We start from the raw sequence: 26,330 nt of genomic DNA on the forward strand, positions 1-26,330 counted from the left end.
GGAATAAATAAAGAAGACCTTAATTCCTCTACCTTTAACATGAATGGACGAAGCCAAAATGCTGTTGGACTGAAAGTGCAGCTATACATAATGTATTCGTTTGCGTGACATCACCATCAAAACGATCCCAAAAACCAAACAAATCAATATAAAATTGGCTACTTTTCCAGTCTAGTTTCCATATTTCCATGTTCCATGACTACATCAAACACTTTTTTATGAGAAAAACATTGGTTGCTCATGATACGGGCCCTTTAATTTCAGTCTGGTAGGTCAGTCTGGATAATGCTGAAGCCATATGTGAGTTTTAGTAACAGTGACCGTGGATGTAGACCGTGGATAAATGTGTCCATTTATCTGATGATATGCTGATAGATATGCTGAGGACCAGAAGAGAAGGTCGGTAAGGATTACACGATAAAAGGATGATGGTGAGACTGATAGGAAACACAAAACACAACCTCATCTAAATTTAGAGAGCCAGAGAGGGAACGCCCTGCATTGCAGCCACACAGCCTCAGCCAAAAAGCCACTTCTCGTTGGGAATCTGCAGAACTGCGAGGTGGACGACAGTGTGAACGTGTGCGCTGATGTGTTCCTTACAGCTGGGTGAAGGCGGATCGTCTGTCTGTCTGCCTGTCTGTAACTTTTTCTTCTATTTTTCTCGCTTTCCTCACATTCTGCACCTCTTCATCTCCAATTCCTTCACTTAACCCCTGAACACAGCGAGCCTTATTATACACTAAGCTATATATTATTAGTTGAAGGGGCTAAAGGGACAGTTCAGCAGGATATAACACACACAATAAACAGAGTTTGTGGACAAAATAAAAAAATAATAAAGAAATTGTGACAATTTTACTATTACTGCACAGACTGGAACTAGCAAGAGAGGAGAGGAGCAGGCTGCTCTGGGGGCCCGATTAGAGGAACAGCTTTCCTCCCTTACTCTAAATGAAGTCAGCCAAGAATTTGCAGTGTATGAGGTTTGTGAAAGCATCACTTGACAAATCCCTCCATGACAAATTCAGAGTCCAAGACCATGTACACAGCATTTCTTGTGTGTGTGTGTGTGTGTGTGTGTTTGTTTGTCAAATGTTTCCCTTAATACCCCCCCCCCCCATTTCTAACTCCACCTACATTCACAGTGAAGGTCTTTAGCAGGCACTCTTCTCCAGACTCTACTAAATACAGAGGTCAGTCTGGAGACACAATACTCTACTCTACTGGGTTTGAAGACAGCGCCCGTTCGGACACCCAGGGGACATTCGTTCCACCACTTCGGTGCAGGACAGTGAAAAGTCTGGACGCTCGTCTTCCGTGGATCTTAAAGGATGGCGGGTCGGGCCGAGCCGTACTTGAAGCTGGAAGGGCTCTCGGTGCAGATCGGCTTTTGACCATCGCCATCAAGTACGGAGGGGCTGGCTGGTCCAGGCCTGGCTTTGTAGGCCAGAGTCAGGGGGTTGAATCTGATGCTGGCAGCAGCTACGGGTGAGTAGCTGATCAAGGCTGAAGTTAGGAGCAACACTAGCACTAGCAACGCTCCCGACATCAGGAGGGTAAGGAATTAACACACGTCTCCTCTGATACATGTGAAGGCAGGAATGAAGGTGGTGCTCCATTCAGTACTTTTGGGGTGAGTTAGGGAGCGGGGGATGATCATCTAACACTCTTGTCGTCGAACGCAATCACATCATCACAGCTATGCTCCAATAGAGCTCTAATAGAAGGCCCATAAAATGAAATACTAAATCTGTACTACTGCTCTACTGTGTTTGGGAAGAAGACCCCCCCCCACACACACCCCCCCCCCCCCCTCAGGTGATGGTCATGGTCATCAGCAGATTCCACTGGCAGCAGATGGAATTTGCATGTCTATCATTCATGAAGCAGCGATTATCACCAGCGACAACAAGAGCAAGGCGCCTTTCCAGCATGCACTGTAAGTCCAAAAGTTTGCGGACACCCCTTCTAATGAATGCATTCAAGTACTTTAAGTTGCACTTATTGTTGACACATATGTGGAAATGCACACACACACAGTTTGTCTAGTCCCTGTAGAGAAGTAATGCCAATAGAATAGGACTCTCTGGAGCAGATGAACATGATCCTACTGGCAGCATGCTGCCTACTGCCAGGTATGGGCTTAAAGCGTATAAAGCCTCCCCCCCAGCATTGAGCTGTGGAGCAGTGGAAGAACTATGTTCTCCAGTACACTCCTTCAGGAAATGCTTATCTAGTCCATTATGTATTTACTACGTAATTAAACCATAATTACCACAGTAATACCTCAACACAGGGCCGTCATTACACTCATTACATTGGTGTGTCCTACAAAAAAGTCCATTTTATCCTGCTTTGCTGAGCAGAACTACAGGACACGCCACACAAATCCACTGTATGAGCTAAATTCTTCACAATGCCCAGCGTCTTTCCAAAAGCTTGAGCAGCTAACGCTTTCAGTCAGAGCCGGTGTATTTTGTAACGGATATTAAAAGAAAGTCAGCCGCGGAACAGGCGAGGTAATGATAGCTTAGCTATATGCCGCGGTAAAGGCCACTTATGACCGTATATCCCACCAAAAATACGCATTAGACCACTGAAGCAAAGGCGTTAATTAAGCTAGCACAGGCAGCACTTATGCTAGCATAGGCCTTGATAACACAGGCCTGCAAAATGAGCATCATGATAACAATAGCCAATGCAACTATGAGTTCTAGCTATAGTTCACATATAGTTTTATGCATGAGTGTAAAAGGAATATTACTAATATAATAATATTAATACAATCTAATTATTATTATTATTATTCACATCTGGTAATATTATTAGGCCCCTCTATATTTTGTGTGGGCCCCAGTACAACACCCCTGAAACACCCCTGGCTCAACATCTATGTCTGAATCTTTCTGGTTTAGTTTGGGCACCTTCTTCGTTAAGGTAAGCTAGGAACCTGGGGCCTAATTCCCCAATATCTAAAATCTAATCCTAAGATATTTTTGATTAGTTCTCCACAGAAAGTCTAAGTCAGATTCAGCAAGCTCAGCAAGCTGCCACTGTTGGACCCTTGAGCAAGGCCCTTCACTGTCTCTGCTCCCCGGGCTCTGCAATGGCAATGGCTGCCCACCCCCCAGGCACGGAGGCCAAAATCCATCTGTGTCCAGCAGTAATGGTGAATATGCTTGTCTTGTCTTGTCTTGATATGAGCTCTGCTTGTATAACGATGACCCCATTGTCCTCCTAAACTGAACACATCCCACATAAGAAACCACTGAAGAACATCAATAACCCAGTGTGCCCTAAATGAAGGTGATGATAATGCCGCTGCTGCTGCTGCTGCTGACGATGCTGATGCTGCTGACGATGCTGCTGCTGCTGACGATGCTGCTGATGACGTGTTGTGTTTGGGGGTGGACTTTTGCTTTACATTGCTGGTCCTCTCTTGCAGCGCAGCCCACTCCAGTCTGGCTGCGGCTCTTCTGTCTGACGGAAACCCCGCGTTGACCCACAGCTGCCGAGTGCACAGATTACCTCCCTCCTCGTTTTCTCTCTAATGAGTCACTTTCCATTCATCCTCCTCTTTTGTGGCGAGAGCTGAAAACGTCGTTCTCACACGCCCACACATCCACCAGCGGAGGTAAGGTGAGACAGGTGTGTGTGTAGAAAAACAGAGAGGGGCGACTCCGTCTCTCTACGGGGTTTCTGTCCTGATCCTATTTCCGGCTTTCCTATTTTCCTCCTGCTGAGAGTCTGCAGTCATGGTCACGTCTCTTGAGAGCCTGTCAGCAATCATTAATCATTAACACGCAACAAGCTCTCTGATATTTCGGCCTTTCTTTAGGGTGACAGAGGTTTACACAGTCATCTGCAGATGTCCTTTTACAGGGTGTGTTGTTAAGGATAGAAGAGGTAACATCTAAATAAATAAATAAGGAAAAAAGCTTTGGGGAAATATACTGCTTTTGTTCTACACTGAAGTTTGCAGTTATTATTATTATTATTACTATTAACCAGTATTAATAAGCCTATCTACGATTACATCAGTACACCTGAGCACATCAACGGACTGCAGAGAAGTAGTACCAATAGAATAGGACTCCCTGAAGCAGATGGACATGATGAACCTATTGGCACCATGTCTAATGCCATGCATGGGCTAGAGGGGTATAAAGCCCCCCGGCAGTTGCGCATTAGACTGCTGAATTCTGATCTGATCCGATCTGATCATTATAAGAGCAGAGCTGTAAACAATTCTGCACTTTAAAATCGTATCATTAATCCGACCCAGACTTTTTTATGTTCTAGAAAAACTGTAAGAGAATTCTTAGGTTTTCCTAAAAAGTTACAGAATCCATAGAAGCTCTGGTTTCATTGGATATTTCAGCACATCTATTCCAACTCAATAAAAGCATCTGGCGCCAACATTTGCTTCATCTATTGGCTCAATTTGTGGGATTGTTGCACAATTTTTATGAAGGAAGCTATAATACTGAAGCGAGGCGAGTAAACAGGCCAATTTATTGCTACGCAATGGAAAATGAAGCAGTTCTGCCCGATAATACTCTGTACATTTGCTCAGATAATAGCGTACAGGCTGTCTGTACATGTCCTGAAACGGCCTTTACTGCGTTTAATATCCGCTGCTGGACGCTGGGGTTTGTTTCGTGTTGCATTCCGCGTCCAGATAAGTCCTGGGTGGAGGATTCAAGGCGGGGGCCGGCCGAACCGAGAGGAGGAGATGAGATGAGGGGGAGAGAGAGAGAGGGAAGGACAGAGAAGGAAGGAGGGGGCTGGGACTTGTCCGCCCCGCTGATGCAATCCTGCCACCCGAGAAAGAAATTGCCCAGCTGGGAGAGAGAGCTGAGAAGGGGGGGGAAAGTCTCCCCCCGCCACCCCGTCCCACCCAACCCCCGTCTCCAGCCGAAAACGCTTAACTTCAGCACACAAATTCTGACAGTTCACACAGTCTGGGGCTGGCACACTCGTTTACACACAGCCGTGGCACTCTCACATGAACTTGTCAGGTCACAGGGTTGCCAGATTGGAGTTGTTGAACGGTGGGCAAACGCCACATAAGCAAGAATAAACTATTCCCTGTAAATACAACAAGGATTCAAATCTTAAGACCCACTGAGTCGTTTATAAACACAGACTCGCGCACTTGTTCACACACGCATAAATCTCTCACACATGCACACATGTTCTCCAGATGTGCAGCCACCAGCTCTGCCTGCTTTTTTAAGGTTGCCACTTCATCAGTGAGCTCTGAGTTTTTCAGTGTAACAGAGGTGCCTTTTTAGAGAGGTACCCCCTGACTTTTGGATTTTATGGGAGATCTTTCTGGGCGGTAGGTTTCTGCGGGAAGGTTTATTAGCATCACATTCTTTGCTATTGAGGTATTCTGCTCAATTCTTTATGGTAATATTTCGAGTAGACTGTTCATTTACAGGCAATAAAACTGCATTTTTATGCTGAATATTTATCAGAAACTGTGGGGTTTTACTTACCTAATAATAACAGCTTCATTTTCTCAACTAAGTAACTAACAAACATTTGGTCTACATAGATTGGCTTGAATTAAGTAACTAAAAACGAAATAACTAGCTAGAGAAAGTCGTCCAAATCTGATCTTATTAGATGCAAAGCACCACATGGACCTGGCTTGAACTACCTACCTGCTTACCTACCTACCTACCTAACTAACTAACTAACTAGATGAAGTTGTCCAAATCTGATCATGTTAGATGCAAACACCTTATGGACCTGGCTTGAACAAACTAACTAAATAACTAACATGGTAAAGTGGTTCAAATCTGATCTACTTAGATGCTAAGCACCACAGGGATCTGGCTTAAACAAACTAACTAATTTACATTTACATTTACATTTACATTTACGGCATTTAGCAGACGCTCTTATCCAGAGCGACTTACAAAGTGCTTTGCTATTTACCCAAGAAAACCTCAGCTAGTTAGAATAGACTAGTACAAAAGATACCTCCAAGCTTAGACATTACTAAACACAATACAATAAGGCGACCATAGAACTATTCGTCCAAGTACTCTCTGAAGAGGTGGGTCTTCAGTCTGCGTTTGAAGACAGCGAGCGACTCGGCCGTTCGGACATCCAGGGGCAGCTCGTTCCACCACTTTGGTGCCAGGACAGAAAAAAGCCTGGACGCTTGTCTTCCGCGTCCAGGCTTTATTAAATGTTTAAGTAAACTAATTAAATGTTTAAGTAAATAACTAGGTAAAGTTGTCCAAATTTTATCATTCTGATCTGATCTGATCATTTTAAGAGCAGAGCTGTGAACAATTCGGCACTTTAAAAAAATACATCATGAATGCGACCTAGACTTTTTTGTGTCACTGGAGCTCTGTTTTTGATTGGATATTTGAGCCCATTAATCAATTCAATAAAAGCATGTGGCACCTACTTTCACTTCTGCTTTGTGGGACCTTGATCATTTTCATCATTTTTCATTGATGAACGGACTAACTTGCTAACTAACAAACTAACTAACTAAATAAATAAATAGGTAAATGATGTTTAAAATCTTGTCTTTTTAAGGTGGAAAACACCTTTAAAAAGTAACACAGGGACCTGGCTTGAAGGAGTTAGATGGGGTTGTCCAAAAGGTAACATGTTAGATACGAAAAATTCGTGGATCTGTTTTGAACTAAAGAAAAATGATGTAAAGTGGTCCAAATCTGATTATTTTGATCGATGCAAACATTCATGAATCTGACTTAGGTAAAGGTAAATAACTAGGTAAAGCTGTTGGATGAACACACTTTGTGGACCTTGACTCAAGTAACTAATTAACTAACTAAATGAATAGGTAAAATATTTTTTTTGGGGGGGGCACCACAGGGACCTGGCCTGCACTACCTATCTACCTAGATGGAGTGGTCCAAATCTGAGCATGTTAGATGCAAACAGGTAAAGATAACTAGGTGAAGTTATATATATATATATATATATATATATATATATATATATATATATATATATATATATAAATGAATGAATAGGTAAAGTGGTACAAATATTTATGTGGAATACATAAATATTCCACATCAAATATTCATACACTAGGCCAAGCTGTCCAAACCGTAATGTGGTAGATGCGAAAAATTCGTGGATCTGTCTTAAACTAAAGAAAACAATATGTAAAGTGGTCCAAATCTGATTATTTTAGATGCAAACATTCATGAATCTGACTTGAACTATATAACTAGGTAAAGCTGTTGGATGAACACACTTTGTGGACCTTGCTTTAACTAACTAACTAAACAAATAGGTCATTTACCTGGCCTGCACTACCTACCTACCTACCTAGATGGAGTGGTCCAAATCTGATCATGTTAGACGCAAACACCTCAGGACCTGGCTTGAACAAACTAACTAGGTAAGGTTGTCCAATTCGCATCTTACATACTTTGTGGACCTTGCTTGAACTAACTAGCATTGGCTCGGGAATCAAACTGACGACTCCCCGGGCTATAATAGTAGTGCATTAGACCGCTGAGCTACTCTGAGCCCCATGATTTCTGATCTGGAATTGTGGAACGTGTAATTATATTTTAACTGAAATTTAAAGCATTTAACCAGAGCGACGTGCAAAAGAGCTTCACTGTTTACCTGATTGCTCAGAAAATACTTTTCTAGTTTGTAGAGGCTCGGATCCAGAGGATCCCTCTGGGCTTAGATACTAACTCAGTCTGGAGAGCACAATACTCGACATACTCTACACTCTGCCTAAGTACTCCTGGAAGAGGAGGGTCTTCAGTCAGCATTTGAAGACAGTGAGCACCTCTGCCATTCGGACACCCAGGGTAAGGTTATTCCAGCACTTTTTGGGGTGCCAGGACAATTGATTAACTAAGTAACTAACTAAAGGCACTAAAGTGCCTAGCTAGGTAGGTAAAGTGGTCCAAGTCCAAAGATTTTAAGATGAAAATACTTCCTAAATAGAAAACTGAAGCTGACTGAAGCTCCTCCCTATCTACTGGGTGAGGTGTACAAGTTTCAAGGCAAAAAATGGCACCAGTGGCACCAGTGAATCTGAAACTAGTCTGTTCGTGAAATGAATACGTGGCTCCAAAGCACTGAAGTAACCTCCCGGGTTTCTATGTATAGTTTAGTCGAGTTTTGTAAAAAAAAAACAACAAAAAAAACATTCAAAATTAACTAATAACATTCATTAAATTTCATTTTTGAGTATAAAGCACTACTGTTATATAGTATTCTATAGTACTACACTTTCCTCATGTATATTCAGTAAGCATGAAGCCCTCCACCCCCTTACTGCAGTAAATGTGGGAACATTGCTGTGAATATTTGATTGCATTTAGCCCCGAGAGCATCACTGAGGTCACATGTTGATGTTGGATTATTCTTATCACCTCTCCAACTCGTTCAGCCAGTCTAAACAGAGCTCCGTCACTCCAGAGAGCCCACTCCCACTACTCCACAGCCCAGCGCTGGTGGACTTTATACTCCCCTAGCTGATGCTTTGCACTGGGCATGGTGACCTCAAGCTCCTGTGTGGCTGCTCCAGAGCGTCCCATTCTACTGACAACTTTTTACTGTAGAAAGTCCAGATCACGTTAGAACAGATGCGGGTGATCATAAATCCAGTAAAAAGGAGAAACAAGAGCTTCTCATTCTGAAGAAAGAAAGTAGTGAGATCTTGTCGGTGAGCTAGTCTGAAGAACAGAGCTCGGTTCCTCCAGGTTTCTCCTGAGCGCCCCCCAGTCCAGTCCAGCCAGCACAGCGTGGAGGATGTGTTCAACTCCATCAGCAGCAGCAGCAGCAGCAGCAGCAGCAGCTCACCTGATTTACCATCATTAAGCCCTGATTTACCACCAAACCAGGTGTTGATCTGAGGAGAACTCTAAATAACACTAGACTCCATGAGAGAGGAGAACTTTGGAGATGTTCTAATGATGAACACAGTGATGGAGAACCACCACCTCCACTTTCTGTAGGCATGTTATCTTTAGTATTAAATCTAATATCAGTGTTTTATTGAGCAAACACACAATTACTGCCCAGATAAGCAGCTTTTCATTCACATTGTCACAGGGGTCTCAAATTCGGTTGACGCGTACATGAACAATTTAAGGATCGTAGGCTCTTCCAAATAGTTAAGATATGACGTCCATGGCTTGCAGTGATTCTCTTGGGCAGATACAGTAAAAGGCCTTTGGAACACTCTTTCAGACTGAGAATGCTACAGAAACACACCAATGCTCCTAGCAGATGTGGCTGTATGCAAACACACACACACACACACTCACACACTCACACACACTCACACACACTCACACAGACAGACAGACTGTCCACAGGCAGTGAAATATGTGGCAAGCCGGCACTCTGACCAGACTCCATGTGCTCATATCCGGGTGGGAGGAGACTGTAAGTAGTGCTGTCAAATCAAGCCTAGTCCACACGCACACACACACACACACACACATAGAAACACACTGGATGGATGTTGTCAGTTGCTAGAAATAGACCCAGTACAGTAATCTCACTACTGCAGTCCCGTTCTGCTGCTGCTGATGATATCACTGTTGCACTTGAAAATGCAAACCACTAACAGAGCACAATGAATGTCAAATCCTCTTATGAGAGAATTCAGCACCTACTTAGACAATACACACACAATAACTCTTTAAAGTACATCCTTAAAACTTCTGAACTGCCAATCAGTTTGCTACTATCGATTATAATAATATAGCATGTAATCTATAGGTTACTTAGGTGATTAATCGAGAGAGAGAGAGAGAGAAAGAGAGAGAGAGAGAGATTTAATATTGGCCCCTGGACTGTTCTACTGTCTTTACCTTTGGGTAGTTAAATAGAGAACCTCAAATACTGTCGTTCCTCTTTCAATAAAAATCCAGCAAAACCACAACAGTGCTTAAAAACGGGCCGATTCCAAAACCCTAAAACTGTTACATCACAGTCTTAAGTCATTATGTTTACAAAATCCCACCACCTGGTAAAACGGACTTTAGGAGAATATGGCATTGCTACTGGAGAGCAGCTCATCACCTCCGAACTCAAACCAGGCCTCAGATTTTCCTGGGCCAGTGTTCACAGATGGGGAGCTCAAACTCGGCAGACAAAAAGTCTGGGGAGCATATGGGGGGAGAGAGGGGTCCACACTAGGTTAAAAGCTAACACTAGCTGACGTTCGCTTTTACCATCTCGTCTCACCATCATCGGCTTCCTCAAAGATAAGCCAGACTACCACAGCTGAACCAAACTCGAGCCAAACACACGTCAGAAGGGAAAGCACCGGCTTTTCGCTTAGGGTTAGACTTTAAGTGAAGGACAAACCCGGGGAAGTGAGCGGGGGCACGGTTAAAAGCTAAATTTTAGCTTATTTTAAGTAAAATAAGAGGCTTGTAAAGTCACATACTATTTCTACTGTATATAGTTTGAATAAGTGGGGATAAACCCCTTATTAATACTATTGTTAAGCAGGTGTCTGAAAACTCATTTTAGCTTAGTATAGAAAGTAAAGGTGCCAGTGTGTCAGTCCCTTGGTTCAGGGTGTTAGTCCACTGATAACCCTCACAAAAGAGAAGCATGGTTGCCCCCTTCTGGCCAAACCAAGCCAATGCATCCAACCTACATGGAACTAATGGGCTATGAATGAGAAGCTAAGTGACATTTAGCACACTGCCGTTCCGTTCCACTGTAACAGCAGTGGGTTGATCCTCATGTCTGATAACCCAACACCGCGAGGCCTTCAGCTTGTTCCCTCAACAAGAAATCAAACCTTTCTGTGGCTGTTAAAGCAGAGCCAGGACTGTACAGACGGCATCAAGACACTGCAAGTCTGCACTCATGCCTTCAGGACATGGGGAACACAGTACAGCCAATGCATTGAGCTGTTCATCAGCAATTAATCAGGGCTATTAGTTCGACTGTGGTTTGACTTTTCTGATTTTCCTTTCTTTATTGTTTCGTCCCACGCACAGTATAAAAGAAACCAGACAGCTTCCTCTGCACTCCGAACACTGGGGAAGGGGAAGTCCCCCTCCCCCCTCAATTCAGTTCAGTTCATGGAACAGAACTGCCAAAGCACTGAAATCAGCTTATACATACACAGCGTATCCCAGCCTATTGAGATGGAAAGGACGGATGAGGCTCATTTAAGCTGACAGTATTTCAGCATGTTCATTTAGTTTTTAATTAATTAATTAATTTATTTATTATAACTACAGCTTATTATTATTTTATTTCAATGTTTATATATATATATATATATATATATATATATATATATATATATATATATATATATATATGTAACATGTGTAGGACTCCACTTATAGACATAATTGGTAGATCAGTCAATCAATCATCGATCTTTTATTTAATTTCATGTAAATTGAGAGTCACTAGCAATTTATATATATATATATATAAATTGCTAGTGATGTCCTGATCAATGTTTTTTAATTTTTGCTGTTTCTGTGGTTTGTTTCAATTCGTTTTTAGTACTTTAGGATTTAACTGCTAACATGTATCTGATTTGTTTTATAATATAGAAATTCCTCCTTTTTATTTCTCCATCCATATTTTAATGTATCAGCTCAGCTACACTATAAATGAGGGTCACTCTCAATGTACATTAAATGTAAAGAAAAGGTTGATTGATTGATTGATTGATCTATCAATTATGTCTATAAGTGGAGTCACACGCTACACTGTTACAACATCTTTTTAACTTTCAATGGAGGTCAGTGTTAAATATTTTATATATATATATATATATATATATATATATATATATATATATATATATATATATATATATATATATATAATGTAAATGACACTTTAGAGCATTTCTATTGGTCCGATCATCAAGGAATTTGGAAAGAATGCAAAGAACAACTGCCAGATTTACATTATGTCGGATAATTTTTGCATAACCGCACTGATATATATATATATACACACACTGTACCTGTGTACAATGTAGTATATGGAATAAATAAGCAATAGACTTCCAATAACAGTGCAGACCAGCCCGGTCCAAACTTCCAAACCAACCCTCTTCATCTCGTCTTACCTTGCGGTTGCCGGCCATCTTGCCCAGGAAGCTGAGAGAGCGCACCAGGGAGCGCAGGCTGCCGGACCTCTCCCCACTCTCCACCCTGTGAACCCCCTTGCCCTCCGTCCTCTCCTCACTCCCCCACAGCTCGCCGCCCAAGTCCGCATCCACACTGAGGCACACACACATACACCGACACACACGCGCATGCACATATCCTCAGTCGGGCTATCAGAGAGCAATGGCTTACCATAGCCTGGGTTTACAGCCTCTGATCTGGCTGACAAAATCTGGGGCTTACCTCTGTGTGGATCCTCCAAGTAGAGAGGTGAGGGAAGATGCTGTGGGAATACAGGCAAAAAAAAAAGACCTCCGGTTCAGTCCCGAGATTAGGTCCTTAAAACACAGTGAACCACCTACACCCTCGGTCTGCTCCTTCAACTGTTCAGAAGTTCACTCAGAATCACTCTTCTACACATTACAGATGGAACGTAAATGCGACACATGAGGGACGTGGCGGTGAGGAGAAGCCTGAGAAGCTCCGTTATTAGAGAAGAGAAAGGAGAACGAGAGGGATGTGACTTATAGCCACAGTGCTGTTCATAGCTTTTGAGCGTTAATGACAGACTCAGCAGAACAAATACAGGAAGACCGCTTCCGCATAACTGCACATACACACACACTCTCATCGTTAAACACACACACATATACACATACATACACACACTGAGATACTCGGACACACTGTCCCAAGACATTGTATGAATCTACGGGCTGATATCCAAGAACCACGGCCACATCTCTCACTGAGTATCTTGCGAAGAGAGAAAGGGATTGATACACCAATCAGCCATAACATTAAAACCACTGCTCTGGTTCTAAGGGCACTTGCCATAAAGTGGCTCTACAGACAAGGCAGCAGGTGAACAGCCTTCTTGGAGGTGACGGAAGTGATGGAAGCAGGACAAATGGGCAAGCGTAAGAATTTGAGCCAATCAAGTTCTAGAAGACTGGGTCAGAACAGTTCCCCGTATGCAGTGGTTAGTACCCACCTAAGGTGCTCCAAGGAAGGACAATCTGTGAACCAGCCAATGACAAGCTCATCGATGCTCAAGGGGGTCCCACCTCACAACTTACAGGACTTCTTAAACGATCTGCTGCTGACATTAGTCTTGGTGCCAGACACCACAGGACACCTTCAGAGGTCTTGTGGAGTCCATGCCTTTAGGGGTCAGAGCTGTTTTGGTGGCAAGAAGGGGCCCTACACAATATTAGGCAGGTGGTTTTGATGTTATGGCAGATGGGTGGACTGGCAGACCAGGTTATATTTAAAGGACCCTTATTATATTACAAAATAAAAGTCTGATACTGTAAGTAAACATTATTAGATATGCAACCAATTCTTGCATAATGCTGCTTTAACTCTTAAAAATAACGGGGCTTCAAATGGTTATTTGGGGGATGCAACAAGGTGATGGGTGATATTTAAAGGACCCTTATTATAGAAAACTATATTACAAAATAAAAGTCTGATACTGTAAGTAAACATTATTAGATATGCAACCAATTCTTGCATAATGCTGCTTTAACTTTTAAAAATAACAGGGCTTCAAATGGTTATTTGGGGGATGCAACAAAATCATGGGTGATATTTAAAGGACCCTTATTATAGAAAACTATATTACAAAATAAAAGTCTGATACTGTAAGTAAATATTATTAAATATGCGATCAACTTTCATATAATGCTGCTTTAACTCTTAAAAATAACGGGGCTTCAGATGGCTATTTAAGTGATGCCACAAAGTGATGGGTGATATTTAAAGGACCCTTATTATAGAAAACTATATTACAAAATAAAAGTCTAATACTGTAAGTAAACATTATTAAATATGAGATCAACTCTCACATAATGCTGCTTTAACTCTAATTAATAAAGAGGCTTCAAATGGTTATTTGAGGGATGCCACAAGGTGATGGGTGATATTTCACACCAGATGACATTTAAAGGACCCTTATTATAGAAGATTATATTACAAAATAAAAGTCTGATACTGTAAGTAAACATTATTAGATATGCAACCAATTCTCGCATAATGCTGCTTTAACTCTTAAAAATAAAGAGGCTTCAGATGGTTATTTGGTAGAAAAGAATACATTTTCAAGGAGTAAGTGAGATGTTTAGAGGTTCCTTCTCATCTCCATTATAAACATGCTTCTTTATGGAAAAAAAGGTGGTGCTCCTACGGCATGGCTCAAATAACCAGCTGAAGAATGTACAGTATTTAAAAGTCAGAGAGAGAGAGAGAGAGAGAGAGAGAGAGAGCACCAATGTCATCTGTAGAAAGCAGTGGCTTATATAGACTCATAACGAGGTGTTATTGGTCCACTCTCTGCGTCTGCACTGTTGACTTTAGCACAGAGTCTGGTTTACCTTGGGCGTGAGAGCGCTGGTGCTGGTTGGCATGGGTCGGTTGGCGATTGCTGGGTATGGCACAAAGGGAAGGCACAGATACACTGCAGCCCTGCGGCAGAATGGACTGCTCCTAGAATACACAAGAAAGATTGCAAGCATGATCGCACTCAGCACACACAAACACACATTCACACACACAGACACAGTGCATTCATACCACAAACACATATAGACACACCCCTGTGGCCTGAGCTTTGACAGGAAGAGGGTTTCTATGTAAAAGTGTGTGTGTCTATGTGTGTATGTGGTCATTCTCTGATCTGTGCAGAACATTTAACGTAGAAATTAAAACCGATAAGCCACAAAAATGTAACCACCGCCTCATTGCTTCTAAAAGCAGCTTTAACCTGTAAAGGCATGGACTCCACAAGGCCTGTGGTCCTGAAGGTGTCCTGTGATATCTGGCAACAATATAAATGCTAGGAGCAGATCCTTTAAGGCCTGTTCACCGGTTGCACTTCCTTGGAGTGCTTTTGGTAGGTATTTGGTAGGTACCATGCCAGGTGGGTACCATGCCAGGAACACCTTACAAGACCTGCCTTATGTTTTGAGGATGTTCTGATCCACATGTCTAGACATCTCACCTTGGTCTGATCCACAAAATGTCTCAGATTCTTTACTGTCCAATATGTAGATCCCACTGGAACCAGAGAATCAAGGTTTTTCACTTAAGCTGTTAAGCTTTTAGCGGTTTTAATGTTATGGCCGATCTGTGTAAAACAATCTAACTGAGTGCAGCTTCCTCCTGTCACAACTGCTGACCAGGGCTGAACAATGCATCATTTCCCACATATACAATAACCGTTACCACAATACTGGCCTTGCGTAATGCTGATATAGCAGAAGGCTGTAAAACTCTGAAGACTGTCTCAAGAAGAACTGAGGCTGTTTTGAGAGCGAGAGGAGGCCCTACCTGTAAGACTACTTTGCAGGCAAGATACACTATATGTCCAATTATTTTTGGACACTCTTTTAATGAATGCATTCAGCTATTTTAAGTTGCACCTGCTGCTGACACAGATGTGCCAATGCACACACACACAGACACAGCTTGTTTAGTCCTTGTAGAGAAGTACTGCCAATAGAATAGGACTCTCTGGAGCAGATAAACATCAATCTATTTGTGGGCTAGCGGGATATACAGCTCCCCAGCATTGAGCTGTGGAGCAGTGGAAGAACTGTGTTCTCTAGAATGATGGTGGTGGTGCTCTATTCAGTACTTTTGGGATGAGTTCGAACATCCCGATCTCACCCTCACTGCATTGCTCGTCCAAAATCTAGTAGAAAGCCTTCTTCCCTGAATAGTAGAGACAGTTACTCCAACAAAAGCAGAGTAAACTCTTTAATAGCCTTGAATTTGTACGAAACAATGACATAGCAGGTGTCCCAATACTTTTGTCCATGTAGTGTAGGTTCTAGTGGCCACTTCTTGGCTTAGGATGGAATACTTTGACCAACCAGCAAATTCACAAGACCTCACTCCCAGATCCCACCCTGGGACAGCTGGCGCAGGCGGACTTTATGTGAAATAGGCACTACGCTTGTGAAAAGAGTGGTTAAAGAAAATAAATGATACCACTAATTTTTGTTCTCATATAGCAATTTAACATTAATATTAAAATAAACTGATGCACTACAGTAATATTATTACACTAGAATATTTTTGTCCATATAGTGCAGCTAGTACTATTGGCTATGCTTCACCTCTATGAGCGAGAAGATCTGAGAGTCAGAACCCGCCTCCTCCTCAGTGAGTGACAGCAGAGACTCCATATCCTCAGTATAGTGGGTAATCGGAGCCCGCCGTGGGTCCCGCCTCCCCAGTCCTCCATACCGAACTTTCTCCATCTCCATCGGGTCCAGAGTCTCCAGACTTACGCTGGGAGAAGAGGAGAGAAAATGAGTTTTATGAGAATTATGGTTTATTTAGTAAAATATAAGCGATACGGTAAAAACAGCATGTCCCAGCACTTGTGTATTGTGATATTTGGGTTTCCTGATGTTTGTAAACAAAAATGTTGTGAGACAAGACAGTAATAAGAGCCTTTTTATGTGCTCTGGTCTTTACAAGCAGGCCGATATCCACGAGGCACCATAAAAACAAACACACCACGCTCATGTGACTGCATCCTCCGTCCCTGCTGAACCTCTCCTCCATCAGCTGTCCGCCAGCTACTCCACTTCTAAGAAACTCTTCTAAACAGCACTCACATAGACACAGTAGGGGCCCTGCTGCCACACATTGCCCCTACATAGAACCACAAATCCACAAATTCCAACTGCCAACATCACCAGAGCCACACAAACCACTGTGGATATCACAAAGTAGGCAAACGCAATCAAAACACCCAGAGCAGCGGCTGCAACGAGAGCAACTCCAGCAACTCCAGCAACCACGACCCGTAATAGGATGTTCTCCATTGTGTCCTAAAGCAACACTGCTGCTCTGTCTCGGCCTGCGTGAGGCAGCACAAAGCTTGACCTCTGTTCAGGCTGACAATAGAGTTCAATGTGAGCTGGAACAAAGGAGCGCGAGAGCAGAGGTGGACAATGGAGGCACACAGATCTCTCGCTCTCTCATTTCTGCCCTGCCCAGCTCTAGACATGAGCAGGAAAGAGTGTGCAGGGAAGTCAGTGAACCAGGTGCTGACAGAAAGGTAACTGTTGACTGACATCAAGCCAGAAAGTACCTGGTTGGACCTGGCTGTCTAAAGTGGTGCAAAAGTCACTACAGAAACATTTGTGGAATTTGGTGGTTAGAGCACTTGGTTATGGACCAGAAGGTTGTGGGTTCAGTACCCACCACATCTAAACTGAGGCTAAGCTACGTCCCAGCAGTCTCTCCTTTGGTAGATGTGATGACTCAGTGGTTAAAGCGCTGGGTTATTGATCGCAGGGTTGGGGGTTCGCTATCCATGTCTTCTACGCTACCACTGTTGGCCCCTTGAGCAAGGGACTTAACATTCTCGGCTCCTGGCGCACTGTAACATAGCTGAGCATAGGGGTAGGGGAGCGGGGCCAATGTCAAATGTGGTGGCTAAGTGGTTTTGAGCACAAGGTTGTGGGTTCGGTACCCATGTCTTCTAAACTGATGCTAAGCTGCGTCACAGCAGCCTCTGCTTTGGGATATGGTGGCTTTGTGTTTAGAATGCTAGGTTATTAATCATACGGTTGTGGGTTTGATACCCATGCCTGCAGGGCTGTCACTTTTTAGGGCTTCAGGGGTAACATAACATGGCTGACCAGAGGGGGAGAAGAGTGGGGTAAATGTCACAACAGGCCCTCTTTTGGGATGTGGTGGCTCAGTGGTTAGAGAGCTGCAATGGGAGTATAACTGCCAGTATGTACTGTTTAGTGGTATCAGTGATACTGCAGCAATGAACAAAGTACAGCTTGTCCTACAAGTATTGCCCCCTACCTGCGCTGCTCATACTGCGGGTCAGCACTCAACACTGCCCCGGGCTGCCAGCTGTGTCTGCGGTGACGGGAGGGGTTTCCAGCCTGAAGGCCAGCGAGGGACAGTTTCAGGCTCATTTTCCTTACAGGGAGCGAAGGCGAGGCGTGGGGCAGGCGGGCCAATCGAGGGGAGGTGGGTGAGGTTGGCGAGGCAGGAGGAGCCGCTGGACAGGGCGCGCTGTGGCCATGGGCCATAGCAGAGTCCAGGATACGAATGCGGTGAGGGTGTGGGCTGCTGATCATCTGAAAAGCATTAGAGCAAAATTATTATGAATTATTATTAACTTATTATTCACAGTAACTGAATGATAAGCCTGCAGTTGGAGTAGTTAACGGCATTTGGGACAGTGGTGGCAAGAAAAAGTATGTGAACCCTTTGGAATTTTATGGTTTTCTACATTAATTTATCATAAAATGTGATCGGATCCTCATCCCAGTCAAGCGTATTGACAAATATAATCTTGCCTAAATTAATAACACACACAAAAAATGATCTTGCACTGAACACACTCATTCAACATTCAAAGTGGAAGTGGAAAAAGTAAGTGAACCCTTGGAATTAATAGCTGGTTGGATAAGGATCACGTTTTATGACAAATTAATGCAGAAAATGTATTTTTCTTGCCACTGTATTTTATATAGTATACACTGATTATATGTATATTGTCAATACAGTTAAGAAACATAATTTACCTTAATTTAAGGTACTACATTCATGACTATTATAACATGCACAACATAATAAATGTGCTACACTATACGTACCATGTGCATTAATGCAGGTCCAGTCTCAGAGTTTTAATGGATGAGAGATTGTTGCTGCCCTCTAGTGATCATTTTGCAAGGTTCCTAGAGACCAAAACAGAGCAAAGGAGTGATTAATCAAATGTTATAATGATTTATCTGTGGGCAGTTATTACAAAGACAATTTATTCAAACATTTGCACACATTTAATAAAATTAATAAAAATAAAGTTCAACAGTCTGATGCTAAACATGTTATTGTGTCTGATGTCTGATGCTGTCTCCTCAGTCTTTTAAGAATCTGGTCAATTCATGTAGATTGTAGACTTCATGTTTTCCAGTAAAACAGTTAGTCTAGACCCTGTAGAAAAGTACTGCCAATACAATAGGACTCTCTGGAGCAGGTCAACAGGAACCTACTGGCACTGTGCCTGATGCCAGCAGCTGTGTTCCCTGAAATGAAGGTGGTGAGTTATGGATGACGAGGTGGGGTGGTGAAAATCATCCAACAGCCTGACCTCACTAAAAACACTTGTCACTTCTTGTCACTGAATGCAATCAAATCCTCACAGCCATGCTCCTCCAAAATCTAGTTCCTTGGACGGCAGAGACAGTTACTCAAACAAAAGCAGGATAAGAAACAATGAATGCGCAGGTGTCCCAATACTTTTGTCCATACAGTGCATATGTGGTTATAAGATTATTTGAGTGGTTAAATGAGAAGGAACACCATGCAAAAGTTTGGGCACCCTCAAAGGATTTGCGTTTCATAGGACCTTAATTAGCTTGTTAGGGCTACAGCTAGCTTGTTATCATCATTAGGAAAAGGCCTGGTGTCTGAGTGTATGACCTGGTCCATCGGATATAACCGATACGGAATCATATACACGTTTGTCAAAAGTTTGTGGACATTTCGATTTGCTAAATCTTTGCAAAACAAAATAGCCTTGCTTGCTTTGCAAAATCGTAACATACAGGAGGCATAACTGGTTTATCTGACTTCCTGCTGAAGCTGCATCTAGCTTGAAACCTGAGAAATGATCTCACGTGGGAGTTTTCCGCAGCACAACAACAAAATTAAAAAGCAAAACAAAAGTAGGTGTGGGTTTATCTCTGGAGTTCTTTAGATTCTGCTAAATGAATACTTTTGCAGGTATTTTTAACTGGAAGGTAAGACCGGAACTAAGCATTACTCATAGGCTAAACAAGGCCCATATGCGGATATACGAGTATTATGCAGACGTACAACCACGCTCTGCGTGTGTACAGTAACCCTAACGCACAACTGCAGTGAATAACAATAGATACGTGACACAGAAACATAATACTAAAACTGTACAGGCCATTAGCATCTTATATAGGGGTAATAGGACTAAGTGAACAGACGAAAGGCCGGAGCTAAGCGCGGTGTAAGGTATCACACCTGCCTGTAATCTGCCTCTCATGTGTCTCTACCTTCCAGTAACTCGGCCTCAGAGCACAGCACGGCCGCTACCTCTACTCTCCTGGGATTTGGAAGCAGGAGAAAAACTTAGGCCCTCCCAGGTCACATGATGCTTCCAGTGCTGGGAGGGTGAAGGCTAGCGTGTGCTCGTGTCTATGGCTTCTTGGGCTGCCACTAGGATTGCGCTGGATTTGAGATTTTAATGCCCAGTACCAGTCAAAAGTTTGGACACACCGTAGTAAGGATGGTAGTCGTGGCTGGGGGGGTGGGGGTGGGGGGATTGATAGGAGGTGATTTGGTATGTATTCAAGTTCATTAACATTCTGTAGATGTATGGTTTGTGGAGCTGGGGATGATGATGAGGTGAGGTGGTAATCATCATCCAACATCCTGACCTCACTAACAAGCTCTTAATAAGCTCTTGTCGCTGAATGCAATCAAATCCTCACTGCAATGCTCCTCCTCCAAACTCTAGTAGAAAGCCTTCGTCCCTGTACAGTAGAGACAGTCCCAACAAAGTGCATATGAGGTTAAGGGAAGATCATTTGAGCAGTTAAATGAGAAGGAACACCATGCAAAAGTTTGGGTACCCCAAGAGATTTGCACTTCAAAAGACTTGGGTCTTAAGTTTTTTCCACCCACTGCTACGGTCCTACAACTTAGGCCTACATGGAACCCCTCGGCCACAGCATCCTAACTCCGATGGCTCCCCGGATGAAAACAAAAACATGCTCACCCTAGCACAATAGCAACCAGGAGTGTCCAAACTTTTGACTGGTACTGTACACTGTACACTGTACACTTTCCATACCACTGTACACCTAAAACCTGCACACCGCTGCTATCCCAGCTGCCACTAATGCAACATCAGGCACAGGACAGGTTCAACACGCTTGTAGGAGAACACTAACTGCCAGCTGTGGTACATCAGCTAACAGACGCCCACACGGACTAGCATCTGGCGCTGGGGGATAGGAGGGGAGGCAGGACCGCCCTACCCACCCAGAGAAAGCGAGGCCTGATGATTTCCTAAAGGAAAGGAAATGACAGTATATTGAACCTTTTCACTGAATGTTTTTGTATATAAGACCAACTAGAAATGCCCCATGTTCTCCCCAAATTAGCAAGAGTATCTGTTTAATGAGCCCTGTGTGTGGAAACTGTTGAGGTTTTAAAAAATTATAGGAATTACAAACATTTTAGATGGAATGATAATGACTGGTTTTATATTGCGGCATCTTATTAAAACCGCTCAGTGTCCCATTCCTACGCCGAACGAATCTCCTTGTGGAATGTGAAGATTGAGCGCGGCAAGGCCAAGCGAAATGCTTATGACTCTAAGAAGTAGGAGAGAGTGGGACACAGCCCAAACCCACTCGGGTTATTGCTGAATACGTCTAAAGCCACTGGTGCACGATTTACAATGCTGTGATAGCTCTGCTCTAAATGAAAACACACCTCCTTTTACAGCACCAACGGTTTTTGCCCAATTAAGGGGCAGGTTGCATCAGAAAGAAATCTGGTAAATTGATGCAATGCAGTCATATATTGTTCGAGCCAGCTTCCAGCCAAGCTTTCCAGCCTAAATATATACAATTATCTGCATAAAACTGTACATAAAAAATAATATTTATAAATTTATATAGATTGCTCACTAGGGTTGCAGTGGGATACTGTAGTTAGGTATTACATGGTATGTAAATTAATGGTTATCATTCTATGTACATTTGCGTCGTACCAGTACTGAAACTAAATGCGAAAAGAGAATCAGAGAATACCACCAGTTTCTTACTATTTTCAGAATTTAAAATAAATCAATTAATAAGAAAATACAATAATCAGCAGATTAATTCCTAAAAACTTTAAAAAAAAGAAAAAGAAAAGAAAAGATTGGAAACAAAATTGAAAAAAGAGCCCCACTTTAAACCGGCTTTCTTATTTATTTATGTAATTAATTAATTAATTTTTAAATGTATTTGATTTATTTTATTTTTGTTTCTTTTTTTATGTAACTTATTTTATTAATTAATTAATTTCTTTCTTTATTTATTTTTAATTCCAATAATAAATAGTTTCAGGTTTTAACTAAAGTAAAGATTTTGATGAAAAAAAAACTTTAAAAAATTACTTTAAGGGTCAATATATTATACTACTACTACTGCTAATAATAATAATAATAATTACTACTAATACTAATAACTACTACTACTGCTAATAATAATAATAATAATTACTACTACTACTAATAACTACTACTACTGCTAATAATAATAATAATAACTACTACTACTACTAATAACTACTACTACTGCTAATAATAATAACAAATAATAATAATAATAAAACCAAACTACTACTAATAATAATAACAAATAATAACAAATAATAATAATAATGATAATAATAATAACTACTATGAATAATAATAACAATAATAACAAATAATAATAATAATATTAATAATAATAACAAGAACAGGGGGAAAATGGTGAAATACTGCATAACCGGGATATTTCCCCCATGACGGTTCTCATGCTGTGAAATTCTCATACCGCCGTAACTCTACTTCTCACACCGTTCCATTCTGAGCTCTCAGCTGCAACGTCTAACACCTCTGATGATCTGGTTCCAGTGGCTCCTCAAGAGCTGGATCTACATATTAGGCAGCAACTGGACAGTCAGTCCGTGAAGGGGATGAAGGTGTTGAAGCAGGAGAACTGGACGAGCGTAAGAATCTGAGCCACTCCCACAAGAACCAAACTGTGATGTTCTAGACGACCGGGCCAGAACATCTCCAAAACATCAGGCAGGTCTAGCGGGGTGTTCCCAGAACCTACCAGAAGTGTTCCAAGGAAGGACAATCGGTGAACCCGCGGCTCCACCACCACGGTATCAGGCTGGTGGCAACAGCATTGGGAAGCATCACCACCATCAGGGGTACAAAGCCTGTGGAGCTCCATCCAACACCTACTGGAAAGCCTTTCCACAAGATTAGACGCTGTTACTGCAGCAAACGTGGGGCAAACCTCCGATCAACACCCCTGATTTCAGAAGAACCGCTGGATGCGCAGATGTTTAGGACCTAAATTCAGCGCTGTTGTCTCTCAGCCCAGAAGAACCACAGAAAAGAAAGCAGGAGCATGTGAGCATGTTTGGCCACAAAAGGAATGATGATTGTGTGTGTAGGTGTGTGTGTGTGTGTGTGTGTGTGTGAGAAGATGACTACAAGGGCTGTTTTGACACATATAATGACAGATAAGCAGGAAGCGTATCGCCGGGTCGTCTTCTGTGCTATGGTCCCGGCTGCAAGACCTCCACCTTCTGCCTGACTGCAAACTTCCACTCGAGGCTGAGAAGATGAGAAGATGAGAAGATGAGATGAGAGCAGGTCCGTCCCACCTTGAGGGATCATGAAGCCCCTCATGAGAACACCAGGTGCCCACGCAACTGCTCCGCAGTCATGCAGCCGCTGTTCCTGCAAACAAATCTCGGGACAGGCTGCCAATTAGGCCATGACTCGGCCTGAGAGCAAACAGTGCAGGTAAACGATCACATCCTTATTCCTCAAGGATCCAGACAGCTCCACAGAGGCTGGCTGCACAGTAGTGGTGGCATGTCTGAGGTCATTTTTACAGCCGTCCTGAAATAGCCCTAACTCCTAAAGGTTCATTTGACGCCCTTTATGGATTAAACACCTTAAATCAACACTATTATCTGAAGTGACTGAAATGTTGTTCTATATTACAGCCAATAAAGCAGCAGTTCTTATAAAGTTAAGCCAGCTAATACCTGACATTTGACCTGGTTAGCAAGCTAACCCCCTCACAAGTCTACCAGTTTACCCCAGACTAACCCCAGACTCACCCCCAGACTCACCCCCAGACTCACCCCCAGACTAACCCCAGACTCACCCCAGACTAACCCCAGACTCACCACCAGACTAACCCCAGACTCACCACCAGACTAACCCCAGACTAACCCCAGACTCACCCCCAGACTCACCCCCAGACTAACCCCAGACTCACCACCAGACTAACCCCCAGACTAACCCCAGACTAACCCCAGACTCACCCCCAGACTAACCCCAGACTCACCCCAGACTCACCCCAGACTAACCCCAGACTAACCCCAGACTAACCCCAGACTCACCCCCAGACTAACCCCAGACTCACCCGCAGACTAACCCCAGACTCACCCCCAGACTAACCCCCAGACTCACCCCCAGACTCACCCCAGACTCACCTGTGGGTGTAAGGTGGGAGGCTGAGGGAGGTATAGCTAGCTAGTAACTCTCAGCTCGAGCTCGTGTTGTTATAAGCAGCAGTATTGGTCCCAAAGCTGCTCCATTCAGGGGTAACAGTGGCGCCGCGACTGCTGCCCTCGGACCTCGCCAGCATTTTGAAGCCCACTCCGGTCTCAGTAGCGAACACCGCCTCCGCAGATCCAGCCTCCGCACTCCGGCCGGCCGAAACTGCCGCTCCTCTCAGGTGTCTCTGCGCGCGTCATTCGATCCCCTCGCGCAAACCGGTTCCTCTCCGAGCGCTCAGGTGCAACTGGAAGGGCGGAACAGTTTGGGCTGCGCTCTAAACCCGGCGCTCGTCCCCTCCTTCCCTCACTTGCGCACTAGGAGGGAAAACAGGCAGAGCGCCCACAGCGGCGAGGCAGCTCGCTCGCTCGCGCACTTGTTCCTACGACGCCCTGGTGGCGGTAACCAAGCAACCAGTGTCAGCTGACCTTAAAGGGCAAGCGGTTGTGTTTACTCAGTACCGCGCGCGCCTGAACCTGGAGCAGCCAGAGAAAAGAGAAAAGTACTTTATGATTCATTAATGATTAATTAATTAATGATTAATTTAGAGGAAATTATGACTTACTGTGCCGAAATAACGAGGCTGAGCTTCGAGAAAAGCATGATTATGGCTTTGGTTTCGAGATACTGCAGAAGGTCAGTAAGGCCATGAGGTCATTTCCTGTGATCTCAAGATAAGAAGCTGATTTGTGGGAATAACAAATATTGTTTTGTCAGAATAAGAATAACAAATGCAAGCTTAGATCTTAGATCACAAAAATAAATACATACATAAAAAATAATAAGAAATATATACATTTATATTTATTTAATCTTAAGTGGACAGAAAGTGTAAAATGTAATAATAATGTAATAATAATAATATGTAGTAGTAGTAGTAATAATAACAATAATAATAATAACATAAATACATTAAAAACACACATATTTAATGTATATATATATATATATAATTTTTTTATTTTTATAATCATAAGTGCACAGAAAGTGATCATAATGCTACATTAAAAAATATCACATCAAATAGTACATCCAATAAATGTAATAATATAATAATAATAACAAAAATACATTACAAGCACACACATTTAATATGTATATATATATATACAAAAATTATATATAAATATATATATTATTTTTTATATTTATTATCTTAAGTACACAGAAAATGATCATAACACTACATTTAAAAATATCATATGGCTTTAATATAGTACATCCAATAAAAGTAGTAGTAGTAGTAGTAGTAGTAATAATAATAATAATAATAATAATAATAATAATTAAATAAATAAACAAGGTAAACAAAGTCCGAATTTTTTGAAAATTATTATTATTCATATTATTCCACATTGATTTGTGCTAATCATGCATTGTGAGAAATCCATTTGAGGTATAGTAGGTATTTCAGTCTTTAAAGTTCACAACTGACTGGAGTCGTTTTATTATTATATAATATATCAATTATATAATAAATTATAAATATAATATTCTTATTATATTTACAGTACTAGTAACAATACAATACTAGTTCTTGGCTGTAGGCTCATCTTCACACTTAGTGACTGAGGGGAAAACTTCAGGGCCTGAAGAAAGCTACAAACTGATAAACTGACAAAAAAATAGACTACATATAATTTGACACAGCAACCACGGCCCCTGGTCTTTAGTAGCTTTCGCTAATTTAATAGTATGACTGCTTTGCTGCAGCTGCTGCTTAGGTTTCTGTGAGAATTGCTACAATGACCACATTGCCACTGATTTTCTGGCAGTGCATCGCTGAAATGGAATCCAACAAAAATGTGGCCCGGCTGGCG

The 26,330-nt window shown here is 42.4% G+C and overlaps 1 protein-coding gene across 2 annotated transcripts in view; it reads right to left on the reverse strand.

Moving 5' to 3' along the window:
- arhgef2b (rho/rac guanine nucleotide exchange factor (GEF) 2b) overlaps positions 1-24,833 on the reverse strand; it is an 80,318-nt gene extending 55,485 nt beyond the window's left edge. Inside the window, exons 1-7 of one of the 2 annotated variants that reach the window (XM_072668840.1) lie at positions 24,447-24,833; positions 18,782-18,865; positions 17,979-18,259; positions 16,265-16,439; positions 14,519-14,630; positions 12,387-12,426; positions 12,104-12,257 (exon numbers count right to left, since the gene is read on the reverse strand). In XM_072668840.1, coding sequence (XP_072524941.1) covers positions 12,104-12,257; positions 12,387-12,426; positions 14,519-14,630; positions 16,265-16,439; positions 17,979-18,259; positions 18,782-18,790 — 771 coding nt within the window. In that variant the 5' untranslated portion in view covers positions 18,791-18,865; positions 24,447-24,833. Of the gene's footprint in view, positions 1-12,103; positions 12,258-12,386; positions 12,427-14,518; positions 14,631-16,264; positions 16,440-17,978; positions 18,260-18,781; positions 18,866-24,446 lie in introns of those variants that run through there. The other variant, XM_072668842.1, reaches the window with a different exon arrangement.
- Between the last annotated feature and the right edge of the window lie 1,497 nt (positions 24,834-26,330).

Source organism: Salminus brasiliensis, chromosome 23 (genome assembly GCF_030463535.1).
Source record: "Salminus brasiliensis chromosome 23, fSalBra1.hap2, whole genome shotgun sequence".
Lineage (NCBI taxonomy): Eukaryota > Metazoa > Chordata > Actinopteri > Characiformes > Bryconidae > Salminus > Salminus brasiliensis.